Raw genomic sequence first — 20,748 nt, 5'->3', positions numbered from 1 at the left:
TGTCAGGCCTGTTCACCTCTGCTTGGACCTCCTCTTGGTGTCTCCTCCCAGAAGGCGTGTTCTGAGGATTCAGGGGGTGATGAGCCTGACAGGACTCACCTAATGCTGTAGAGGACATTCCCGTTCCGGGAGATCCTCAGCAGTTTGTTGTCTGTGGTGATCTCGTGGAAGTGGGCCCCCTTCTCATTGGCAAAGAACAGGTCAGGTTTCCAGATGGAGTCCAACATGGATGGGTCCAAGTCCAGCGAGTCATCGGGGTATTCATTGTAGGCCAGCCGGGGGTCATTCCACTGCTGCCGCAGGAAGATGTTGACCCTGTAGTCCTACAGCCAGGAAACAAGGAGGTGGACTCAGTGTTGGGCTCTGGACTGTCACGTGGTGGAGGGCCTGGGTGCTTCCGGTCAGCATTCCCCAAAGCCCATTCTGGAGGATGTTATCAGAGTGCGGCTGCATCTCATGTGGGGGTGAGCCGTCAAGTCTGTGCATCAGGCAAAAATCAGGGGAGTCATAATTATCCCTGAAAATTCTCTGGATGCCCTATTAAACATATTCAACTCTGAACTGATATTATTTGGATGTTTTTCTTTTGAAAAATGAAAAAAAAAAAAAGGAAGTCCATAGTAAGCCTAACCTGTTTTCATCCTGTTAACATTTTGTCATGTTTACATCAGTTTTTATTAGATAAGAGAAATAATCCATCACAGATAAAGTCCCCCTTTGATTATCAACCCCATCAGTGCAGTAATTCTCTTGACCACTAAGCTTTGAGAGTCACTATTCTAGACAGATTGAAAGAACAGAAAGACTAAAAGCTAATGCCTGAGCAGTCACACTATTTCGCCCAGTTCCCAAGAAGTGAAGGAAGGTTGGGTGGAGGGATTTTATAGTGTTCTGCTGGTCTTAGAATTCATACCACTCTGTTTTAGTACCCGCCTCCTATTACCTCTTGTTTGTTTGTTTGGGGAGGATTAATAGATGACACACCTTACTGAGTTTTAAACCCAGTGCCAAGTAAAATGCTCTCTCTGATGGGATTGTAGTGTAGTTACTCCACTGAAAAAAGATTACGATCAAACCAAGTAAGGAAATGTTTGATTAAACCAAATATATCAGATTTCTTTATTGCAGGACTTCTCAGAGACCTTAATATACTAAGGAGTTGTGTGTATCTCCAAGAAGGGACTAGACTATTCAGTATTCCCCTGGTTCATTTTGGCCATAGAACTCTTATTTTGTGCAGGCTACTTGTCTTCTACAGAATGTAGGTTAGAAACTGCTGTCCTAGTCAAAAACTACCCACTTCTCCATCTTTATTTTTCTCCAGATGGGGAAACTGAAATAAAAAAATAATTGAGACTGGCCAGTGTCTCTCTGAAAAGGCAAAGCAGAGCCCATTTTGGAGTCTGGGTGCCTTGACTACTAGCTAAGGATTTGTTCGTTGGATCCTAGAGGAACTTAAAGAATCCATCTAGTTTGTATTCACATCCTGAGAAGCAATTCATGGCATGGGTAGGTCTCCATGGTGGGAAATTGGGTAATGACATTAAGAAATATTTCCATTAAGGAAAGTTTTAAATTTTGTTAGAGAAGCATTGTTAACTTGCAGCCCATGAATATTTCACCACAAGTAGAAATTGGGGTGTATTTGTGTTGTCCTATGAAGAAGGGTCTAGCTCTCTCTGTTGGATTCCCAAGAGGGTTTATAGTTCCCTAGAATATTATAACCTCAGTTCAAGTCCAACATTAAATGTTCTCCTTCAAATAATAATCTCTACTTGTAAGCACCTGCTATTGCTTTTTCTCTGGCAGGATAAGGGAGGTTGTGCTCTGCTTTCTTTTGGGGGGCTGCCTCTAAATCTTAATCACTCTTGGTCTGTCATCAGCCAAATGAACTGAAACAAACAGCCCTTCTTCCCGCCCTCACCTTCACCCTGCCACTTCCCCCCTCAGCTCATCCCTCATTCTGTTCTCCTATAGAAATATCAACAGCTTCATAAAATGTTCCAAGGTATTTTATAAGATTGTTCTATAATTTAATTGAAGCCTCTCCCTCCAGGCCCATAGAAAATGGCATTTGGTCTCATAACTTCATATCTTATAAGTCCCAGGGTGGAGGGAAAACTTCAGACCAGACTGGAAGTTGATGCTTTGTTTTTCCTACTGACGGTAATAGATAGCTCCCAGTCTGGTTCCATCTGATCAGGGATTAGAAATGGCCTCTTTTTGTCCTGTGAATTTTACATGAAGTGTGTGTGTGTGTGTGTGTGTGTGTGTGGCAGAGAGAGAGAGAGAGCGAGATGAGGCATTGGGCAATTCATGTCAGAGTAAACAGACTATGAATGGTTGGACAGAAAAAGCCTTCAAGTCCCCAAACCCCAGCTGCACTTCTGATGTTCTTGCCAGTGACATGTCAAATGGTTTATGTGTCTGGAAGGAGGAAAATAAAGTGGCATTTAAAATGGCCTGTTAGGCACCAGGCACTCTTCTAGATACCGTCACATACATTTAATCCTTACAAAACCCCTGCAAGCTAGACGTTCGTATTCTCACAGTGACCTTAAGGAAACCGAGGTTTGGAAAGGTTGAGAGGCTTGTCCAAGGCCCAGAGCTAGCAAGCAGCAGAAAGTGTGAAAGTGAAAGTGTTAGTTGCTCAGTCGTGTCCGACTCTTGGCAACCCCATGGACTGTAGCACTCCAGGCTCCAATGTCCATGGGATTCTCCAGGCAGGAATACTGGAGTGGATAGCCATCCCTTCTCCAGGGGATCTTCCCAACCTAGGGATCAAACCCACATTTCCTGCACTGCAGGCAGATTTTTTTTTTTACTGTCTGAGTCACCAGGGAAGCCCAGTAAGTGGCAGAGCTGGAGTCTGAATCCACATCAGCCCAACCTCCTAGTGAGAACTTGTTGATTATGTCCCCTGGCAGTGGATGGCCAGTTCTTTGTGGGGACCGTTTTCTCTCATCCCTACAGCCTGCTCAGCCTAAGCTGTATCTCCAGTAGGGGCCTTAATACCCACAGGCTTTCCTGATTGCTTCCTTTTCTGATCTTCTGGTAAAACCGAATCACCAGAAATGTTTAATTTAGCACTTCCTCCCCGTGTCTTATCTCCTTAACTTGATGCGAAACAATTAGAGACAATGGACCTGATCTTGTAGTTCTCTTGTACCCTCCTGCCTACCCACCCAGTCTGTGTACCTGGCAGGGGAGGAGGAGGAACATAGCTAGGAAAAGTTGGAGTATGAAGAGCTTTCCCCATTTTACAGCTGGAGAGACTGAGACTCTTTTCTAAGGTCACACAACAGTTCACAGAAGACCTGGGATTAGAATCTGGATTTACTTCTCTGGGCCCCACTGTTAAAAGAAGGAGTTAGGAGGGGATTTCCTGGAAGTCCAGTGGTTTAGATTCTACACTCTCACTACTGTGGCCTGGGTTCAATCCCTGGTTGAGAAACTAAGATTTCTCAAGCTGGGTGATGCAGCCACTCACAAAAAAAGTTAGGCTAGATGGTCTCTGAGTGAGTGAGTGAGTGAAGGTCACTCAGTCGTGTCTGAGTCTTTGTGACACTATAGACTGTAGCCCACCTGGCTCCCAACAGGCTCCTCTGTCTATGGAATTCTTCAGGCAAGAATACAGGACTGGGTTGCCATTTCCTCCTCTGGGGGATCTTCCTGACCCAAAGGATGAACCCAGTTCTCCTGCATTGTAAGCAGATTCTTTACCCTCTGAGCCACCAGGGGAGCTCCTAGATGGTCTCTAAGAATCCTTCCAAATCTCATAGGTAATGATTATTACTTTTATTTTTTCCAGTGACATTTAGCTGAGTGTCTAAGTGCCAGGCACTGTTCTAGGAACTGGAAAATCCACTGAGAACAAGAAAGACATGTTTATGGTGTCCCAGAGCCTACTGTGTGGTGCTTACACCACACGGAGACAGGGCTCTGCTGAGGCTTAAAACAGGTCACTGGGAGGTCAGAGTTCAGGCTCTCCATCTAGATTTGGATGTGGGGGTCAGGGAAGGTGCCAGGGAGATGTGATATTTAAAGTGAAACCAAGTATGGCAGAGTCAAAAAGGAAAAGCATTTAGGGCAGTTGGAACTGCCCCTGTGATGCCCTGGAAGCAAAGCAAGAACACATGCCTTGGAAAGAACAGCGAGTGAATGCATCAGGGCAGGAATGGGAGGAGGCACTCAGTGAGTGGAGTCTTCAGAGAATTCTAAGTAGGGAAGGACATTATTATAGTTGCATTTTATTACTGATATTTAAAAATACTTTAGTTTTCTTATTACAGAAGTAATGCATGTTGATTATAAAAAATAGAAACATACATTACCTAAAAGAAGAAAAACAAAAACTGTAAGGTTTTATTATGAAATGCTTATAGTGAGGGTAAGAGATGTGGAGACTGTGTCTGACACCCACAGGCAACTTGTCTCCTCCTCCCAGTGGTCTGGCTCCTCCCCTCTGCATTGATTGATTTTCTCATCCCTTGTTGGTAAACAGCAGTGGAAAATGCCATTCAGAAGGAATCAGTGTAATTGTTGTAATTGACTGAGAGCTAAATGCTGTCTCGCTTACTTGGCTGTACACTCAACATTGGTTGGTATTCAACACACTGGGCGTCCGTGTTCAGGTTCATGGGCAGGAGGAGCAGCATTGGGGTTCTCCACCCGAGAATCTCAGGTCCTACCTCCTGTAGTTGGCTTCTAGTCCTCAGACCCTCAAGGTGGCCCATCTTCTAAGTCCGAGGGGGCGGGGCTGCCGGAGCTCTGGTTCAGCAGGCTTTAGCATCCACCCTCCAGTCTTGCCTCTGAGAGTCGAGACTGGAGGGTAGATACTAGATGGCCTGATTTCTGGAAACTGGGCAGCTTGCATGCTTGTGAGACTGAAGTAGAGCATTCATTCATCTGTTCCTTCATTCAACAAACATTTATTGAAGGCTTCCTGTGTGCCACCCCTCTCCCCACTCCTGTTATGTCTAATTTCCCACTCTAACCTCTCCCAGTAACCTCCTCTAAAACTGTAAATTGTGGTGAAATGGCAAGCATGAGGTACTTTAGTGGGAAAGCGCTAAAAGCCTGGTGAGAGTGTTGGTGGGAAGGGGACATGGAGGGCAAGGTATGCGCCCACTGCGGTCAGAACCCAGAGACATTACCCAAGAGGAGAATGAAGAACCAGATTCTTATGTCTTCCTGCTCTCAAAGGAATGTCTCTTCTCTAAATGAGATGCAACTCAGTAAACACTTATGAGGCCCAGTAGGAAAACAATAAGTGTGGAGGCTCAGGCTTCTACCCTCATGGAGCTCAGATTACCTAGCCAGCCAGGAAAGGAATGGACACAAATCTAATGTACAAAAGTGAATATGATAATGGTCAGAAAAGGTTCTATTAGATATTGCTGCTATTAGATAAGCAGCTGTTAGATATTGCTTTTAGGTTGTTAAGATTACTTCCAGATGAATCTGGAAGTGATTTTGGGGAGAAGGTAGCATTTGGAATGGCCCCTATCAGGTTGTTCCATCCTCCTGAAGTTAGCATCTCTAGATGATATTGTTCTGAAATAAGAGCAATACTTGATTTCTGCTGGAAAGGAGGCCAGTACTGTGTGAGGAAGAAGGACAGGGCTGAGGAGTACAGACATAAGGCATGACTGGATGTGAGGGACTGAGGGCTGCAGTCTTGGTGTATATAGGATATGGTTTGTAGAGTTGGAGCGTCAGAGGAATTTCATGTGGAAGGAATAGCATAAGCAAGGTGTGTAGGCAGGGGCATTCACACAGTGCAGTTTAGCTCAACCATCAGCTGCATAAGTAACAAAACGTCTCCCTTATTGAGGACCTACTATGTACCAGGCATTTTGCTAAGCATGCCATAAATTGCACCTCATTTTATCTTTAAAACATTCCTATGATTATAGGTATTTTCACCTTAATTTTATAGATGAAGGCTCAGGAAGATTAAGTATTTCATCCAAATTCACATAGCAAATAGTGAGGTTGAAATCTGGTTTGTCTGATTATATAAAGCACATTCTCTCAATCACTCTGCAGTGTTGAGGCTGTAGAAAGGATTGACTTGAGACTGTGGGAATCCCTAACTACCAAACCAAAGTATTTGGATCTTCTTTTGTAGCCGGTTGGGTACTACTGAAGTTTCAAGCAGCGGAGCAATAGCACAGTGTGACTTCAGAAAGATCAGTGTGGCAGGCATGACCATGAAGTGCTGAAGAGAGAGGAAACAGGTCCAGGGAGACCTGCTTTGAGGCCACTGTGACAGTGCAGTGAGAGAAGGAGGAGCTAAACTAAGACAGCAGGGATCGGGAGAGGGACGCAGGAATCATTGCTCTCTGTCGTCATTGTCATCTTCTTCCTCAAATATTACATGTAGACTTCTGTCTCAGCTCCGTCATTTTACAGATTGTCCAGAGAGGGAAAGAGACTTTTCCTAGGCCACACAGCAATCCAGTGTGGTACTTTTATACAGAAATCTTGCCCTACTCCATTGCTTTTCCTAACCACTTGTAGAACTTTGAGGGCAGGAGGAGGAGAACCAAGGTGAATCTGCCATCAGGTAGGCTCTGATCTCTTAGAGAAACTCTGAGACAGCTCTGACTGGGTTTGGGATAAGATGCCTGAGAGCTGGACCTGTCTGCTAAGAGCTGGGGAACAGGGGCATTGAGAGAAAAAGGGTCCAGGCCTCATTCATGAGCTGCTGCTGCTTTTCAAGCTTTCCAGACCTCCGAGATGCACTGTGGAACTGAAGTCATAGATGTTGCCCCCAAATGTGAGGAGGGTCAGCCCCAGTCTCTTCATAGTCCTGTGAGAGTGTGGAGCTGACTTACCAGCATGTGCAGAGTTTACTGAGTCCCGACTGAGTGCTAGGCACAGTGCTAAGTGCTTGAATGAACCCTCTCCCCAGATTCTCACAGGGACACTGTTTTATGGATAAATTGAGCCTGAGAATTCTTAATGCTTTGTCTAAAGTTAGTGACAGGCTTCTCTGGTAGCTCAGTGGTAAAGAATCTGTCTGCCAATGCAGGAGATGTGAGTTCAATCTCTGGTCGGGAAGATTCCCTGGAGAAGAAAATGGCAACCCACTCCAGTATTCTTGCCTGGGAAATCTCATGGACAAGGGAGCCTGGCAGGCTACAGTCCTTGGGGCTGCAAAAGAGTCAGACATGACTGAGTGACCAACGACAAATGAAGGCACATTTTTTTGTGGTTAAAGTGCTTTTCCTGACATCACACAGCTAGTAAGTGGCAGAGCTGAAATTTGAACCCAAGATGTTAATGCCAGAGCCCGAGCATTTAGCCACTAGACTATACCACCCAGGATCTCCCAGTTTTGTACTGAGCCACAGTTCTGTGATACCTCAGTGACATCAGCAACTGCCTCTGGCTTTTGTTATGTACCTGTGGGTTTGTAGAGACTCACAGTTAGCAGAAAGTATTGAAAAAGGGCAAAGGTCTAAACGCTTCTGCCCCAGGTCCAGCAGGCGAGCACTCCTGCCTTGTTCCTGGCTTTCCCCTTGGATTTGACCCTTTGTCTGCCCTACACTCAGGTTCAGAGCTGGCGGAGTCCCTATGCCTGCCATTGCCTCTTGGGCTCCAGGTGCTTACTCCTCCCTCTTCTAACACTACCCCGCCTGGAGAATTCTCATTTGGATAACACACAATCAGGACTGCATTTGTTGTGAGGAGCTGTAGGTGGTTTGAACCAGTGGAGCGGAGCCTCTTTGTCTGGCTTTAGGGGATCACTAAAGCCCAGCATGAGTTTAATAATTACATAAAAATGCTAATAGCAGCTACTTTTATTGGGTGTCTAACATTTCCTAGAACTTAATATGCATTGTGTTTCTACACTTTTTATCAACCTAGAACACTGTATATTATTATACTCATTTCACAGGGGAGGAAACTGAAATTCAGAGAGGTTAAACAGAGGTTAAGTGACTTGCCTAGAGTCCCATAGCTTGTAGGTGCTAGAGCAGGAATATGAATCCAGGAATGTCTGGCTCCCAATTTCATATTCTCTTGACAATTACATGCTGCCTCTCTATTTTCTTTTCTTTTCTTTTTTGAAAACCAAGTTCCTAGATAGGGAGGTGAAAGAAACATAGTGGACATAGTGTACTGGGACCTCACTGAGCCCTGTGACAGGTTGGCTCAGACATATCCTCATGGTCAGTATCAGGTGGAGAACTTTGGATTGTAATACAAGCTGAGGTGGATTCATAACTGGTTGCCAAAGGATGTAGATTGAAGGGTGACTATTCACTTGAAAAGAGGAAAGAGGACAATATTGCAGTTGTTGTAGTCTCTAAGTTGTGTCCGACTCTTTGTGACCCCATGGACGCCAGCACACCAGGCTCCTTTGTCCATGGCATTTCCTAGGCAAGAATACTGTAGTGGGTTGCTATTTCCTTTTCCAAGGAATATTCCTGACCCAGAGATCGAACCTGCATCTCCTGCATTGACAGGCAGAGTCTTTACCACTGAGCCATCAGGGAAGCCCAATATTGGCAGTACAGGGCATAAAAGTGAGCTGAGCCACTAGAAAACTTGGAAATACAGGAAATAAGGTTGACCTCTGAAAGTTAAACTAAGAGCAGAGATGAACATGCAGCAGAGAACTTCAGCAAGGCTCAGCACCATCACAATGACCCATGTGTAATCGCAGTGATTTATAACAGGCCTCTGCTTGTAATTTAATCAGTGGAACCCTAACTTATTGTATCATGTCTTGTTTAGAGAACTATTATATAAACATATTGAAGACATTCATTCAGTGGTACAAGAAAGGGCAGTTTGAGGATCAGGGATTTGGTGATTGGTAAATTAGCATCATCTGGAGGGCAGGGTCACCCTGCTTGGGGGAGCACCAGTTTTTTCATCACTAAAAAGTTTTTGTTTTTGAGAAATCTTTATTTATTTGTTTGGCTGTGTCAGGTGTTAGTTGCGGAACGTGGAATCCTTTGTTACAGTGCACGGGCTTCTCTCTAGCTGTGGCATGCGGACTCGGTAGTTGTGGTAGGCAGGCTTGGTTGCCCCAAGGCATGTGGGATCTCAGCTCCCTGACCAGGGATCAAACCCATGTCCCCTGCATTGAAAGGCAGGTTCTTAACCACTGGACCATCAGGGAAGTCCCTGAAAAGAGGGTTTCTATGCGGTGAGGCAAGGATGGCATCTTAGACCTGTCTCTGGCCCACATGAAATTTCCTCAAAACCTTCTTTTCCTCCAGTTCAGTATGTCAAAAGCAACTTTTCATGTGCTTTCTTGGTACTGGAAGAGGGGTAAGAGAGTGCTTTCATGGAGGACACGTGCATGCTATTATTAGAATGGGAAGTCCCACCATGAATTAAAATGACTTGGTGGTCTTTACCCACTTCAGTCTTTCATGGGTTTGGTTGTCATTAGTCAGCCTTCCTGAATCTGACCTGCTGGAGTGCCAATCCTGTGCTGCTGTAAATTCAAGGCTGTGATGCCTCCCTTGGTGGAGTCCTGGAGAGGGCTATCCCGCAGACCGTGCCAAGACTAGCTATAACCTGTTTTCTGCCTTGAACAGACTCTAAAAGCAAATGTGAGGCCTCTCTTCTTGGCTTCCTCTCAGTCATCAGTTTACCCAGGTTTTGTGGAGTGTTGATCTATGCCTAACTGGATGATATTTAATAGACTTTTTCTTGGATTTCCTCGACTCCAGAGTGTAAGCGACCTAGCCTTAGCTGTGTAGACAGGCTGAAAGTGTGATGGAAAAAGCAACAAACAAGGATCTTATCCACAATGCTAACCAACCTCACACAATATTCAGAACTAACCTGACAAGAAATGTGTGACTTGTGTGTATATATATAGAAGTTATACATATATATATGTGACAAAATGACTCTAAAACCTTACTGAGGGGCATAATGGAATATCTCTGTAAATGGAGAGACATACCACATTCATACAGTATTGTTAAGACGTCAGCTCTCTGCAAATGAATCTATGTATTCATTGCAATCCCAATTAAACTCTGAGGCAGTTTTCATGGGATCAACAAACTGATTCTACAGTTCATATGAAAAAGAAAACTAGAAACGACAATAAAACCTTATAAAGGAGGAACAACAGAGGATTTTTTTCTCCTGGACATAGAAAACAGAGCAAGGAGACAATAAACTGAGACTATTTGTACACACAGCTGTTTCTGTAGCCCACCGTATATATAGGCTTCCCAGTTGGCTCCGTGGGGAAAGAATCCACCTGCAGTGCAGGAGACACAGGAGGTGAGGGTTTGATCCCTGGGTCAGGAAGATCCCCTGGAGGAGGAAATGGCATTTAAAGACACCATTTCTAATCAGTGGAGAAATAATGGCTACTAAGAATAATGCTGGAAAATTATCTACTCAGGGAAAAATAGAGTTAAATCATAATCAACTACTTTGCTGCTGCTGCTGCTACTAAGTTGCTTCAGTCGTGTCCGACTCTGTGCGACCCCATAGGCGGCAGCCCACCAGGCTCCCCCATCCCTGGGATTCTCCAGGCAAGAACACTACAGCAAACTAAAGTCCAAATGGGTTATGGAGGCACATATAAAAGAGGGAACTTAGGATATTATTCAAATTGTGCATACGTGCTCAGTTGCTCAGTCATGTCCAACTCTTTGTGACCCCATGGACTGTAGCCCACTAGGCTCCTCTGTCCATGGGATTCTTCAGGCAAGAATACTGGAGTGGTTGCCATTCACTTCTCCAGGGACTGATCTTCCCAACCCAGGGATTGAACCTATGTCTCCTATGTCTCCTGCATTTGCAGGTGGATTCTTTACCATTGAGCCAACTGGGAAGCCCTTATTCAAATTTCCCACTATGTAAAAACAGGCAAACAAAAAGGCAAAGATACTCAAATTCACTAAGAATCTAGAGTGAAAATTAAAAACAACAACGAAATACCATTAAATCTCATTTGGTAAAATTTAAAAGCTTGGTAATATCTTGAGTTGGCAAGGATAAAAACACTGTTGTGGGGACAGTCAATTATTGAAGCTTGTTTGGAAGTGATTTGGGCAATAATATTTGTCAAAATAGTGCAGGTCCCTTGATAAAATAATTCCACTTCAGTGATATATCCTAAGGAAACATGCAAAGAGTCATGTCCAGGACTATTCACGGTGACTCTTGTTTGTAGTAGTGAAAGCTTCATAAGCTTAGAGAGGAGTGGTTAAATACCATGGAAAGATGTTATGTCCAGACCGTGGAATTTTATAGGTAGGCTGCAAGTCTGGAAATATTGATTAAAATAATTTTGTCATGTCTTGAATGTAATAATAATAAGCCATTATAATGTTTCTAAATTTGAGGGTGGGTAGAGCATTAAGGGCTTCCCTGTGGCTCAGACAGTAAAGCACCTGCCTTGCAATGCGGGAGGCCCGGGTTCCATCCCTGGGTCAGGAAGATCCCCTGGAGAAGGAAATGGCAACCCACTCCAGTACTCTTGCCTGGAAAATTCCAGGAGGAGCCTGGTGGGCTACAGTCCATGGAGTCGCAAAGAATCAGACACGACTGAGCGACTTTACTTACTTAGAGCATTAAGAATGAGGTAGACCTATAGGTGGGCTTCCCAGGTGGCGCTAGTGGTAAAGAACTCTCCTGCTAATGCAGGAGACATAAGAGAGGTGAGTTCGCTCAATCATGTCTGACTCTTTGCGACCCCATGAACTGTGGCCCACAAGGCTCCTCTGTCCATGGGATTCTTCAGGCAAGGATACTGGAGTAAGTTGCCATTTCCTCCTCCAGGGGATCTTTCTGACCCAGGGATAGAACCCAGGTCTCCTGCATTGCAGGTGGATTCTTTACCACTGCACTGTAAGGTTCTTTTCAATGTTCGTTGCAGCACTATTTACAGTAGGCAGAACATGGAAGGAACCTAAATGTCCTTCGACAGAAGAATAGATAAAGATGTGGTACATACATACAATGGACTACTACTCAGCCATAGAAAGGAATGGAATTTGGTCATTTGTAGCGATCTGGATGAACCTAGAGTCTGTTACACAGAGTAAAGTAAGTCAGAAAGAGAAAAACTAATATTGTATATTAACACATATATGTGGAATCTGGAAAAATAGTACTGATGAACCTATTTGCAGGGCAGGAACAGAGACTCAGATGTACAGAATGGACTTGCAAACATGGCAGGGAAAGGAGAGGGTGGGACAAATCAAGAGAGTAGTATTGACATATATACATTACCATGTGTGAAAAAGAGACCTAATGGGAGGCTGCTGTGTAGCTCAGCCCAGTGTTTCATGATGGCTGCAGGTGTGGAATGGGTGGGGGGTGAGAGGGAGGGAATACATGTTTGCATGGTATACAGAAGAAACTAACACAACATTGTAAACAATTATATACTTCAAAAAAAAAAAAAAAAGATGTGGAGAAAAAAAAGATTCAGCTTAAAAATGAACTGTGGTATGTAGCTGCTCTTAAAAACAATGCTTTGAGGCCCACTAACCCAGAGTGTGTGGAGGGGCATGGTCCCAGTGCACTCCACTCTGAGCACTCCTCGGGGCCTGGGTTCACTTCTTGGCCTTTGGCCCAAGATGGAAATTGACATGCTGGCTGTACTGGGAGAGCACCCCGGAGGCAAAGAGACAGAACCAGGGAGAATGACCGAGGGAGCCAGGTGTGGGGAGGGAGTGAGGGGACTGACCTCAGTTTTTGGAAGGGCTGTCAGGTGCATAGGTTGCTTCTCTGTGGCCCCAGCATCAGAATGAAAGCCCTGGGCAAACAGAGATGTAAGAGGTGTCCCAAGATGAAACGGGCTGCCTTGGGAGGTGCAGGGGTTCCCATTACTGGGCGTGTGCAAGCCAAAACCACAATGTTTGTGGCAGAGATTCTGAGAACAGATGGGGGTTCAACTGGAGAACCTTCAAGGTTAATTCTCTCCCCAAATATTGACTGAGCTCCTCTGGTTCAGGCAACGTGTTGGGTACTGGAAATATAGGGATGATTGAGAGAGACAGGGTCCCCACTCTCAATAAGAAAGCAAACAAAATCACAAACTAACAAGCAAACTGTTACTTTTTAGGTATAACTGAAGATAATAGAACATGAAGTGACTGACTGGAATGGGGGACATTTTTAGATAGGGAGTTGGGAAGGACCTCTGAAAAGATAGCTGAGACCTGAAAGAATGAGAGTCATTCATGCAAATATTTTTCTGGACAGAAGGAGCAGGACGTAGTAAAAGGATTAAGAAACTGTTGTAGAATTTGAAGCAGAGTGCTGTGATCTGATTTAGGGTTTAAAAGGCTCCCTCTTGGCGCTATGGGAAGTGGTGAGGATGGGAGGAAAGGAGGCAGGGAGGCCAGTTAAGAGGCCATTTTAGTCAAGCAGGAGAGAGATGGTGCCAGGTTGAGCTAAACCTGACAGCAGCAGAGTTGGAAAGAAGTGGATGGACCTAAGTTTTATCTTGTATGATTCAAAATCAATTCATTCAGTCAACTGATCCCAGTTCAATTCAATCAGTTGATTCAATTTAGTCAATCGATCCCAGAAGTAGGCTGGCATTGAGAAGTGACTGCTTCCTAAACAATGTGTTAACTTTTATGGTTAGACATAAGGACATTTAATCTCCTTACATGGAAGCTGTTTTCATACATCTTGAACTCTCATTTCCAAATATCCACAAGAATGGGTGGCCAAGGCCTTTTGAGATACCTGTTCTGTAGAATTGCACAAATCCTACTTGTTATCCAAATCTGAGTGCAGAAGGCCAGGACAAGGTTGTATTTCCATGACCTGCCTCCCTTTGGCACTGTAGCCTCTCCTCTTACCCCATAACTAGTGAGGACGTTTATTGGCTGGAAAAGCTTGGGTAAATTAAGCCTCTCTGAGCTTCAGTTTCCTCATCTATAAAATGGAATTGTTAGGTTATATGAAATAATCTCCATAATTTGCTAACTACCAATGCCTGATTTTTAGAAAAATGCTCAATAAATGACCACCACCACCACCTCATCTTTTCCACAGCAAGCTTTGTGAAAGAATTATCTTCCCAGTGTCTTCTCATATTTTTGTCTTTTGCTTTCTTCATGTCCCTGAATTACATTCCCCACCTTCATACATGCTTCCCTCCTCTCACATCCCATTGCCAAATCCACTGAATACAGTTCTCTTTTCTTAGTTGACATGGCTCCTCTTTTAGCACCGTTGAACACACATACTGGTTTTTAAACCCCTTCTCTTTGGGTTATTCCACTAAGCCATTCTCTCCTGAAAGGTTTTAACATGGAGAAAACCATGATCAGACTTCTACTCCAAAAAAAAAAAAAGCTACTCAAAACCACAACACAGCATTTCACAGCATCTGGCACGTCGTGCCTGTTTAGTGAGCATGCCCTAACTTTGCTGCTGATGCGGCCATTCTCTGTGTTCCAGCAGTGTCCTGTGCACACCTCTGTAATCTCACTCATCACACTGTGGTCTTGTCTCTAGTTTCCTTTCTCTAGGAGACTCCTTAAAAGCAGGGCCCTGCTAGTCACAAATGTCTGGTGTCTCTTTCCTTATGGGAGGATTACAGTCATTTTCAGATAGGGCCACGAGGCTTTCCTCGGTTAGTGAAACGTGAGCAGAGGTGGTAGATGTCACTGCTGGGTGGAAAGCATTAACTTGCCAGTGTGCTACTGTTTAATGCTGTCTTTGCACAGCAAGTGTGAAACCATGTGTCAATGTGGAAATGCAAGGCTCAGCCATGACGTGGAGGACAGTAGTCCTGGAGGGTCCCCCAGATCTGTGGCAGGCTTTAGAAGAGGGATATATCAGTCTTTGTGGTTTTAAGACTCTAGGGTTTGGGTGGTGGTTGTTGGTACAGGAAAGCCTAGCCTAATGTGAGTAAAGCTGATCTATATCCCTTGAGCCTATGTAATGTTGCCTTCAGTACATTCAGTATGCTGCTGCTGCTGCTGCTAAGTCGCTTCAGTCGTGTTTGACTCTGTGTGACCCCAAAGACGGCAGCCCACCAGGCTCCCCCGTCCCTGGGATTCTCCAGGCAAGAACACTGGAGTGGGTTGCCATTTCCTTCTCCAATGCATGAAAGTGAAAAAATAAAGTGAAGTCGCTCAGTCGTGTCCAACTCCTAGCGACCCCATGGACTGCAGCCCACCAGGCCCCTCCGTCCATGGGATTTTCCAGGCAAGAGTACTGGAGTGGGGTGCCATTGCCTTCTCCGACATTCAGTATAGGACCTTAAAAATGGGGGTGGAAACAATGAATAAATAGGGAACAGAAGGGGGAAAAAAACCCTTAGGTTTATGTATTGGTGACTGTGGCTGATTATTTTAGTAGTTAATAGTCTGTTACATTTCTGTAGCATTCATAAAGGACTCTCATATCCATTTCTTGTGTATTCCTACACTCCATTCCTAGGGCCAGGTGTCAAGGGAGAAGTGAGTCTCAGTGGTATTAGACAGTGGCAGAGCTAGAGCTCAAACACTCGTCTCTTGTTTCCTGGTTCAGGGCTCTGTCCAATTCTCCCCTAATATCTACAAATAAGGCCAGGGACGTGGGCTCTAGTTGGCTCGGTTGTCACCTATCACCAGGGGTCCTGGCCACAGTGTGCCTGTCTCTATGCCAGGCTAGCCCAACCCTTGGCAAGAGAGGCTGGAGCACACATGCTTATCGTGGAAATGCCGGGATTCGTGCCCAAAGGATGTCAGTAGCCACGCTCGCACGTTCTGCCTCTCTCTCACGTCTGTTGACACTGAGTTCCACATGAATTCCAGCTGTCCATGTGTCCCCATGTGTGCACACTCACATGCACACCTGCACTCTGTGTAGTCATACCCACACGCTGATACACATTTAAATATTCTTTCATGTACTCACATCTTTTTGTATGTACATACATTCTCACATGCAGGCACACAGAATTCATATTTGAGGGATGGCTCAAATGCTGATACATACTTAAATGCATGCATCAATATTCACAAATATCCGCACACAGTTACATAACTGAAAATAATACCCTTCATGTGTTTTCACTCTTAACCACGTTCACATATTCTTAAAGGTACATGCAGATACATGCACATCCCCATTACACACATTCACATGTGCGATTGTAACCATAGAAGTATACCTACTTATGTTCATATCCATACGTGATCAGACACTTTTCTCTCTGAGGTTACCTGTCTATATGGGCTTTCTTGGTGGCTCAGACAGTAAAGAATCTGCCTGTAATGCAGGAGACCTGGGTTCGATCCCTGGGTCAGGAAGATCCCCTGGAGAAAGAAATGGCAACCCCCCTCCAGTATTCTTGCCTGGAGAATTCTATCGACAGAGGAGCCTGGCAGGCTACAGTCCATGGTGTCGAAAAGAGTCAGACACGACTGAGGGACTAACACTACCTGTCTAAATATATTCAAACTAGTGTGCACAGGTACACAGGCACAGGCCTATGTGTGCATTTGCACAAACATATGGCCCCACAATATACACATGCGTGCACATCCTCCAATGACATATAGATGCTGCAGAGCACACACTGATGCGCCCACGTAAGCATGTGTGGTCACACAAGCTGGCTGGTCCCGTTGAGGTCCTAGGTCCACATTTTTGTCTTATAGAGTGCTGGAGGTACTGCTGTAGACCAGCAGCCCTCCTTCCCTTTCTCCTTCCTACTTTCCTGTCCCAACTTCTACTTTCGTCTTTTTGCACGGATTCAGAATCACTCCAAAGGTTGAATGAAGGTCAGCTAGCCTCAGTGCTATCCCCGTCAGGAATGGATGGAGACCCCTGTTGCTTTGCTGGCTGCCTGCCTACTCTCAGCTCTGGTGAATAAAGCTGGGCCCTGGGAGGCAGACAGTCAGGCCTGGGGACTCCAGCTGGTTATAGAGCTGCTCTGCACTCCTGCTGCTCTTAGAGAACAGACACAGCCTGGAAAGTTTCTGACATTGGACTGTGACCATATTACCACAGACCCAGGGTACACGACCAGCTCATTGTGTGGTTGGTGAGGCGGAGCCCTGGGCTGGAAGTATGGGGGGCTGGGCATGTCTGTTCAGTGAAGTTCCCTTTCAGCTCTGACTTCCTTATGATGAAAAAAAAAAAAAAAAAAAAAAAGCAAGGGCTGGATAATCCCAAATATCTGGACATTAAGTGTTTATATTTGGCTCAGGAGAACATGGGGTTTGGGGTGATATCTGACTTCAATTCCTACTTCTGCCACCGATTAGCTGTGTGTCCTTATGCAAGGGACCTAACCTTTGTGAGCCTAAGTTTTCTTATCTGTAAAACTCAGCAGTGGCTACAGGACTGGAAAAGGTCAATTTTCATTCTAATCCCAAAGAAGGGCAATGTCAAAGAATGTTCAAACTACCGCACAATTGCACTCATTTCACATGCTAGCAAGATTATGCTCAAAATCCTTCCAGCTAGTCTTCAGCAATACATGAACTGAGAACTTCCAGATGTACAAGTGGATTTAGAAAAGGCAGAGGAGGCAGAGATCAAATTTCCAACATTTGTTGGCTCATAGAGAAAACAAGGGAATTCCAGAAAAACATCTGCTTTATTGATTACACTAAAGCCTTTGATTGTGTGGATCACAACAAACTGTGAAAAATTCTTAAAGAGATGGGAATACCAGACAACCTTATCTGCCTCCTGAGAAATCTGTAGAACCAGACATGGAACAACAGACTGGTTCAAAATTGGGAAAGGGGTATGTCACGGCTATATATTGTCACCCTACTTATTTAACTTCTGTGCCAAGTACATCATGTGAAATGCCAGGCTGGATGAATCCCAAGCTGGAATCAAGGTTGGTGGGAGAAATATCAACAACCTCAGCTATGTAGATATGGGCTTCCCCAGTGGCTCAAGTGGTAAAGAATCTGCCTGCAATGCAGGAGACCTGGGTTTGATCCCTGGGTCAGGAAGATCCCCTAGAGAAGGAAATGGCTACCCACTCCAGTATTCTTCCCTGGCAGGCTACAGCCCACAGGGTTGCAAAGAGTCAGGCACAACTGAGCGACGAACATTTTCAGATACGCAGATGATACCACTCTAATGGCATAAAGTGAAGAGTAACTAAAGAGCATCTTGATGAAGGTGAAAGAGGAGAGTTAAAAAGCTGGCTCAAAACTCAAAATTCAAAAAACTAGGATCATAGCATCTGGTGCCATCACTTCATGGCAAACAGAAGGGGAAAAAGTAGAAGCAGTGACAGATTTTATTTTGTTGGGCTCCAGAATCACTGCAGATGGTTGACTGCAGTCATTAAATTAAAAAATACTTGCTCTGGAAAGAAAACTATGGCAAACCTAGACAGCATGTTACAAAGCAGAGACATCACTTTGTCAACAAAGGTCCATAGAGTCAAAGCTATAATTTTTCCAGTACTCATATATGGATGTGACAGTTGAACCATAAAGAAGGCTGAGTGCCAAAGAATTGATGCTTTTGAGTTGTGGTGCTGGAGAAGACTCTGGAGAGTCCCTTGGACTACAAGAAGATCAAACCAGTCAATCCTAAGGAAATCAACCCTGAATATTTATTGAAAGGATTGATGCTGAAGCGCCAATAATTTGGCCACCTGATGTGAAGAGTTGACCCATTGGAAAAGACCCTAATGCTGGGAAAGATTGAGGGCAGGAGGAAAGGGGGGCAGCAGAATATCAGATGGTTAGATAGCATGGCCAACTCAATGGACATGAATTTGCGCAAACTCCAGGAGATAGTGGAGGACAGAGTAGCCTGGTGTGCTACAGACTATGAGATCACAGAGTTGGACATGACTTAGTGACTAAACAACAAAAATGGAGATAACATGTCCTGCCTCATGGGGGTTGTTGTGAGGTGTAAATAAGATGATACACATGGAAGTGCTCTGCGTAACGCCTGACACACAGTAGCATTTAACGTGGGGTTGTTGCCCTTTTTTGTGTTCCATATTAATACAAGTCTGTAGTCTTGCTTTTGAATGCAATCTTGTTTTCTAAGCATATTCTGAGTGACAAGGAAATAGGTTTGAATGGGAAAGTGATCCAGAGGGTTTGGTTGGTGGGATCTAGGGGAGAAAGAAGCTGCAGGGGAGTGGAGCTCTTGGCCATTGCAAGGAGGCCTGGACCTGGGTTTCTGTCGCACCCAGTGCATGCTGTGTGACCTTGCTCAGTCGATGTCACCACTCTAGACATTGGACTCCCTTTCAGTAAAATAAAGACTAACTTAGTTGCTTAGCAGTTTTTCTACCTTTGAGATTTTAGGTTTTCTCCTGAATTATCTGCAATGTATATTAAACACATATTGATAATTAAGGACCCCATAGGAAAAAAAAATCACAGTACTACTGAACGTGGAAGCCAGAAAATGACAACTCTACTTTGCATTAACTTTACTTAATAAAGACAACATTGTGTCAGCTGTGGCCCATTCCCAAAGAAGTACCTCATTGCCAGTCCTTCATGGTCTGTCTAAACATTATTTATCTCTGCCCCAGGCAGCCATCTCTCTGGGCTCCTCCCCTCGTTGGTTACCTCCATTTTCAGTACTATTTTCTCCTGAGCGATGCTGAGCCTGGCATGATTTGAGGTTGGGTTTCCACTTTGGATAACACTTAGGTTGTTGCTTAAGTGTGTTTGTGGGCCTGGGGTCCCTCAATTTCCCATGTCTGTGCTCTTCAACTATTTTGCCTTTTTACATGTCTTTTTCTTGGGGATGGTTTCCTGGCAGTTGTGAGAATTGGACCCTAATTCCTGCTCAGTCACTAACTAGTTCTGGGATGGGGGTGTCTCCAAATCTCCATTTTCTCAGCTGTACGCTGGGGAGTATTGTGTCTGCCAAGTCTGCTTTATAGAGTGGTTTTCAGAGCAAGTATTTGGTGAAGGAATGAAATGAGAGAACGAATGTGAAAGCTGTTGAAAATTACAAGTGGCATCTGAAATAATAACTACCATCCATTGTGTGTGTACTTTGTGTCCGACCCTGTGCTCAGCACTTCCATGCCTCATCTCCCAGTCCTCACAACAGTCCCAGGTGGATGCTCTTGGTCCCCTGCTCTACGAAGGAGGAGGCTGACTTAGGCTACCTTGTGCATGTCCACAGAGCTGAGTCTCAAATTTTGTCCGGGCATGAAAGACTATGTCCTGATTGCTATACTGTCTCTGTAGAAAGCATATGTAGCAGGAATAAAGTCTGAAGAGGTAGACAGGATATACTGGAGAAGGAAAAACTAAGGCTCAGAGAACTCAAGGAATTGCTCAGGATCACACAACTAATCTGGGGTGACTTTGGGGCTTCAGTGCCCAGAGCCCCCATCATTGCCCCCATCGTTCCCATCATCGTCATTGGAAACAGTAAGAGCACTTACAAAGCATTTACTCTGAGAAACACTTTCCTGTTTGTAATTTACATCCATAATAACTTCAGGAGGCAAAAGAAATTTACCTGGTGAAGTAGTATGATATTAATCACCCCTGGGATTTTACAGACAACAAAGTTGAGGCTTAAAGATAAAGCAAATCAGCCTCTTACATAAAGTGAGTGAATCCAGGTTTCCTTCAGAGCCTCAGCTTTTAACCATCATGCAAAACAAGGGCAAACCACCACTCCATTAGTAATCTGTAATAAGGAAATAGATTTCTGTGCGACTGCAATAGGAAAGCAGGGGTGGGCTTGGAGTGCAGACACGTACACCTGTCTCAAATAACCAAGTTCCTTACGTAACGGGGTCATATGGAAACCATTACTTGGTTTGAT

The 20,748-nt window shown here is 44.6% G+C and overlaps 1 protein-coding gene across 1 annotated transcript in view; it reads right to left on the bottom strand.

The window, feature by feature from the left end:
• The window catches only part of GLRA1 (glycine receptor alpha 1), a 50,128-nt gene that overhangs the window by 20,822 nt on the left and 8,558 nt on the right, over nucleotides 1–20,748 (bottom strand). Inside the window, exon 4 of the mRNA XM_044948708.2 lies at nucleotides 100–323. Coding sequence (XP_044804643.2) covers nucleotides 100–323 — 224 coding nt within the window. The remainder of the gene's footprint in view (nucleotides 1–99; nucleotides 324–20,748) is intronic.

The sequence above is a fragment of the Bubalus bubalis genome, chromosome 9 (assembly GCF_019923935.1).
Source record: "Bubalus bubalis isolate 160015118507 breed Murrah chromosome 9, NDDB_SH_1, whole genome shotgun sequence".
Classification (NCBI taxonomy): Eukaryota; Metazoa; Chordata; class Mammalia; order Artiodactyla; family Bovidae; genus Bubalus; species Bubalus bubalis.
This window is presented reverse-complemented; position numbering and strand designations above follow the sequence as displayed.